Source organism: Pelophylax lessonae, assembly GCF_965119305.1.
Source record: "Pelophylax lessonae genome assembly, chromosome: 12".
In the NCBI taxonomy this organism is placed as follows: domain Eukaryota; kingdom Metazoa; phylum Chordata; class Amphibia; order Anura; family Ranidae; genus Pelophylax; species Pelophylax lessonae.
In genome coordinates this window covers 219213716-219219899 of record NC_138779.1, presented here as the reverse complement: position 1 = coordinate 219219899, position 6184 = coordinate 219213716, and the positions used below count along the sequence as shown (strand labels likewise).

The 6184-nt window shown below is 48.3% G+C and overlaps 1 protein-coding gene across 1 annotated transcript in view; it reads right to left on the bottom strand.

Moving 5' to 3' along the window:
* ARHGEF10L (Rho guanine nucleotide exchange factor 10 like) overlaps positions 1–6184 on the bottom strand; it is a 146912-nt gene that overhangs the window by 33891 nt on the left and 106837 nt on the right. Inside the window, exon 20 of the mRNA XM_082273488.1 lies at positions 5212–5312. Coding sequence (XP_082129614.1) covers positions 5212–5312 — 101 coding nt within the window. The remainder of the gene's footprint in view (positions 1–5211; positions 5313–6184) is intronic.

Here is a 6184-nt window from a genome sequence, read left to right as displayed (position 1 = left end):
CAGCATAACCCAACAGTATCTGAATTTCTGTGCCCCTCAATGGAACAAACTGGATGTCTAGCTTCCCCGATTCTGACCCCAGGGGCAAAAAAAAAAAATACACACAAAAAAAACCCAGGAAGCGGAATTATCGGATGTTTCAGACACCTGGGCATTAAGAACACGCCTCTGCAAAATGTTTTGAAGACGAGTTTCCTGCCGTTTGATTTCTCAGCGGAGTTCAGAGGAGAAGAGGAGAGCGGGAGATAAATGGTCTAAATGCTGTAAAAGCCCTGAAGAAGTGGGAGGGGGAGCGCGGAGCGCAGGAGAGACCTATTCAGAATGCTGACGCCTTTTCTCTGCAGACCTCTCCTTATTCTAAATACGCTCGCTGGCTGCCTGGCTGCTAAAGTGCTTGCACAGTTGAAAACCTTTTTTTTTGTTGTCGTCGCCGTTTCCCAGGGAGCCCCTTCCGTCCTTCTCCCCTCCTGAATCCTATCTTCAAGGAACAATAAGCCGCCTACTCCAGTCTAGGAAGGCGAGGAAAAAAAAACACGTAATTGCTTTCTCCATGGCGTTCTTTTCTCAGCAACTTAAGGCTCAACTCCGGGATCCTCTCACCTCCACAGTATACGGTATACGCCATGCCTCCAGGTTTCCTTCTAGTGCTGTATAGAACAGTTTAAAGTACCTGGGATATCATAAGATTTCTCCAACGCGGTTTGCTAGGACTACAGAGGGGGGATCTAAACAATGCGGCTCTTGCCAAGAAGTTGGTGTGCGGCACTTACTGTCACCAAGACTGAAAAATGCATATCTTTGGAACTTTTAGAAGTTGCGGAGCCAGAGATTAGTGGGATAGAGAGGAGGTTGTGTTGGTGGAGTCCACCCTGGAGTCTATATGAGCCACCACCGCTACAGCCTGTGTATGTTATATTCTCTCTGGCCCTGTGGTGGGATCCATCCCCTGATGTGGTGGAGTTCATCCTTGGAGTACATATCTGTCACTGTTACCTTTGTTTAGGTTTACATTTTCCCTGGCCCGGTGGTGGAGTTCATCCCCGAGTGTGGCAGAGTACATTCCTGGAATCCATATGAACCACCGCCTTTGTTAAGGTTTACATTCACACTAGCCTTATGGTGGAGTCCATCTCTGGATGTAGAGGAGTCCATCCTTGGAGTACACATGTGTCACTGCCACTGTTGCCTTCATTTAGGTTTACATTCCTTGACCCTGTGGTCAAGTCCATCCCTGGATGTGGTGGAGTCCATCCCTGGATGTGGTGGAGTCCATCCCTGGAGTACATATGAGCCACTGCCACTTTTATTTAGGTTTACCTTTTACCTGGCCCCTGTGGTGCAGTCCATTCCTAGAGTCCATCCCTGGAGTACACATACGTCACTGCGGCCTTCATTTAGGTTTACATTCCTTGACCCTGTGGCGAAGTCCATCTCTGGATGTCGTGGAGTCCATCCCTGGAGTACATGTAAACCTAAACAAAAGTGGCAGTGGCTCATATATACTCAAGGGATGGACTCCACCACATCCAGAGATGGACTTCACCACAGGGTCAAGGAATGTAAACCTAAATGAAGGCCGCAGTGACGCATGTGTACTCCAGGGATGGACTCTAGGAATGGACTGCACCACAGGGGCCAAGTAAAAGGTAAACCTAAACAAAAGTGGCAGTGGCTCATATTTTACCTGGCCCCCTGTGGTGCAGTCCATTCCTGGAATCCATATGCACTTTCTTTATTTAGGTTTACATTCTCCCTGGCCACTGTGGTGGAATCCATCCCTGGATGTGGTGAAGTTTACCCCTGGAGTACATATGTACCACCGCCAATGCTGGCTATGTTTATGCTTACATTCCCTGGCCCAATTGTTGAATCCAGCCCCGGATGTGGTGCAGTCCATATGCACCGCTGCCTTTGTTTAGGTTCACATTTTCCCTGACTCTGTGGTCAAGTCCATCAGTTGATGTGTGGAGTCCATTAATGGGATCCAAATGGACTGCAGCCTTGGTTTAGGTTTACATTCTCCTTGGCCCTGTGGTGGAGTCCATATGAGCTGCTGCAGCTTTTGTTTATGTTTATATTTTACCTAGCCCTGTGGTGAAGTCCATCCCCAGATGTGGTGGGGTCCATTCCTGGAATCCATATGCACCACCGCCTTTGTTTATATTTAAATTCACACTGGCCTTGTGGTGGAGTCCAGCCCTGGAACACACATGTGCCACTGCCACTGCTGCCTTTGTTTAGGTTTACATTCCTTGACCCTGTGGTGAAGTCCATCCCTGGTTATGGTGGAGTCCATCCCTGGAGTACATAGGAGCCACTGCTGCCTTTGTTTGGGTTTACATTTTTCCTGGCCCCGTGGTGCAGTCCATTCCTGGAATCCATATGCACCTCCTTTACTTAGGTTTCACATTCTCCCTGGCCGCTGTGGTGGTATCCATCCCTGGATGTGGTGAAGTTTACTCCTGGAGTACATATGCACCACCGCCAATGCTGGCTATGTTTATGCTTACATTCCTTGGCCCTGTTGTTGAATCCATTCCCTGATGTGGTGGAGTCCATATGCACTGCTGCTTTTGTTTAGGTTTAGGTTTTCCTTGGCTCTGTGGTCAAGTCCATCAGTGGATGTGGTGGAGTCCATTAATGGGTTCCAGATGGACTGCAGCCTTTGTTTAGGTTTACATTCTCCCTGGCCATGTGGTGGAGTCCATATGAGCTGCTGCAGATTTCGTTGAGGTTTATATTTATGTTTTACCTAGCCATGTGGTGAAGTCCTTCCCTGGTTGTGGTGGAGTCCATCCCTGGAGTACATATGAGCCATTGCTGCCTTAAGTTTAGGTTTACATTTTTCCCGGCCTAATGGTGCAGTCCATCCCCAGATGTGGAGGAGTCCATTCCTGGAATCCATATGTGCCGCCACCTATGTTTATGTCTACATTCCCTGGCCCTGCAGTGGAGTCCATCCCTGGAGTACATATGCGCCACCGCCACTGTTGCCTATGTTTAGGTTTACATTCCCTGGCCCTGTGATGTAGTCCATCCTGCGATGTGGAGGAGTCCATTCCTGGAATCCATATGCGCTGCCGCCTATGTTTAAATTTACATTCTTCCTGGCCCTGAAGTGGAGTCCATCCCTGGAGAACATATGTGCCACCACAACTGGTGCCTATGTTTAGGTTTACATTCCCTGGTCCTGTGATGTAGTCCATCCTTCGATGTGGAGGAGGAGTCCATCTCTGGAATCCATATCTGCTGCCTTTGGTTAGGTTTACATTCCCCCTGGCCCTGTGGTGGAGAACATTCCTGGAGCAAATTACGTCACCGCCACTGCTGCCTATGCTTAGGTTTACATTCCCTGGGCCTGTGGTGGAGTCCATCCCAGGAATCCATATCCACCGCATTTGGTTAGGTTTACATTCCCCCTAGCCCTGTGGTGGAGACCATTCCTGGAGCACATTACGTCACCGCCTCTGCTGCCTATGCTTAGGTTTACATTCCATGGCCCTGTGGTGGAGTCCATCCCTGGAATCTATAGCCGACGCATTTGGTTATGTTTACATTCCACCAGACACTGTGGTGGAGACCACTCCTGGAGCAAATTACACCACCGCCACATGGTTAGTCCTGCTAGACATGACTCCTCCTCTAACATAAAAAAAAAAAAAAAAAAAGGACAGATCGCCCCCAGAAAATGGCTCATGGGACAAACTGAGGAATGAAGTGAGCTGGTAAAGTGGACCTGTCAATAATTACACCATCCACTTCCAGGACTGAGATGTTGCCTCAGCGATAAGACCATCATGTAAAACAGAAACCTCCAAACTGTGTCCCTTTGCTTGCTTTTATCTGGCCCTTGGGGCACTGTTCCTTCCACTGACACCAATGATGGGGCACTATTCCCCCCACTGATACCAATGATGGGGCACTATTCCTCCCACTGACACCAATGATGGGACACTATTCCTCCCACTGACACCAATGATGGGCCACTATTCCTCCCACTGACACCAATGATGGGACACTATTCCTCCCACTGACACCAATGATGGGGCACTATTCCTCCCACTGACACCAATGATGGGGTACTATTCCCCCCACTGATACCAATGATGGGGCACTATTCCCCCCACTGACACCAATGATGGGGCACTATTCCTCCCACTGATACCAATGATGGGGCACTATTCCTCCCACTGACACCAATGATGGGACACTATTCCTCCCACTGACACCAATGATGGGGCACTATTCCCCCCACTGACACCAATGATGTGGCACTATTCCCCCCACTGATACCAATGATGGGGCACTATTCCCCCCACTGACACCAATGATGGGACACTATTTCTCCCACTGATACCAATGATGGGGCACTATTCTTCCCACTGACACCAATGATGGGGCACTATTCCCCCCACTGACACCAATGATGGGACACTATTCCTCCCACTGATACCAATGATGGGGCACTATTCCTCCCACTGACACCAATGATGGGACACTATTCCTCCCACTGATACCAATGATGGGGCACTATTCCTCCCACTGACGCCAATGATGGGACACTATTCCTCCCACTGACACCAATGACGGGGCACTATTCCTCCCACTGATACCAATGATGGGACACTATTCCTCCCACTGACACCAATGATAGAGAATAATCTTCCCACTTGTACCTCCTACTGCCCACGGGTGTTAGGGTGTTATGTAATTATTTAACCCCGCACTGACCACAAATTCTGGGGCATTTTCTGCTCCCACTGGCCACAGTTTGCCCTCCTAAAGTCTGAAGGACAGTAAACTGGCTCTTTGCCTAAAATGTTTGGAGACCCCCTGATGTAAAACCTGGCGTTTGTGTTCACAAATGTCTGACACAGATCAGCCCCCTGCTGCACCCTCTCCCTTTCTGACTTCCCACAAAGTCACAATGTACAGTCAGATCACTGGGGAAGAGGAGACTGAAGAAATGCTTCCTCCTGCCTGCAGCAGACTGATAATGTCATCCCAGCCTAGCAAAGTCTCTGGCTGGAGCTAAAGGATGGCTTTTAACGCCATAAAGTGGAACTTTTTTGGAAAATGGATCCTATTGGTGAATGCGGTGATGTGTGGAGAACATTGTCATGCTGACCTGTAGAGTGACCAATAGGTTTGCTTTAAGCACCTCATTAAATAATAGCCCAGACGGGGCCGATCCCCCACATTGACACTTACTCAGTCCGATCTTGGCCAAATGCATTCGGTTGACCCAGGAAATCTTGCTCAATGGATTCGGAGTGAGGAAAAGGACCATGAAGCTCATGGGACGCCCTGACCTGGAGGGAGGGGTAAAAAAAATTAGGATATAGAACACAATGGGGGGGGGGGGGGCAAGGGTAGATGATTTGGCATAAACTGGCTGATCCCAGGACCCTTAAGCCTCACACACTTTTCCAATTGCCCATAAATATTTCAGGTGGCCTCATTAACCAATGATAAGGAGAAAGCCCATGTAGCGATGTACAGTGGCGAAAATAATGGATGTGATCCCCTGCAGATTTTGTAAGTTTGCCCACAAAGAAATGAAGGGTCTATAATTTTTATAATAGGTGTATTTTAAATGATAGGGACAGAACATCAACCAAAAATCCAGAAAAAAAACACACATGATACAAATGTTATAAATGGAGTAAAACAGGACTTCGTCCTTGGTGGAGAAACCCTTGTTGGAAGCACAGAGGTCAGACGTTTCTTGTAGTTGGTGACCAGGTTTGCACACATCTCAGGAGGGATTTTGGTCCACTCTTCTTTACAGATCTTCTCTAAATCCTTAAGGTTTCTTGGCTGTCACTTGGTAACTCGAAATTTCAGCTCCCTCCATATATTTTCTATAGGATTAAGGTCTAGAGACTGGCTAGGCCACTCCATGACCCCAATGTGCTTCTTCTTGAACCACTCCTTTGTTGTCTTGGCGGTATGTTTTGGGTCATTGTCATGCTGGAAGACCCATCCATGACCCATCTTCAGTGTTCTGGCTGAGGGAAGAAGGTTCCCATCCAAGATTTTACAATACATGGCCCCGTCCATTGGCCTCTTAATGCGGCAAAGTTGGTCTGTACCTTTAGCAGAGCAAAAGCATTATGTTTCCACCTCCGTGCTTGACTGTAGGGTTGGTCATGTTTCCACCTTTGTGCTTGACTGTAGGGTT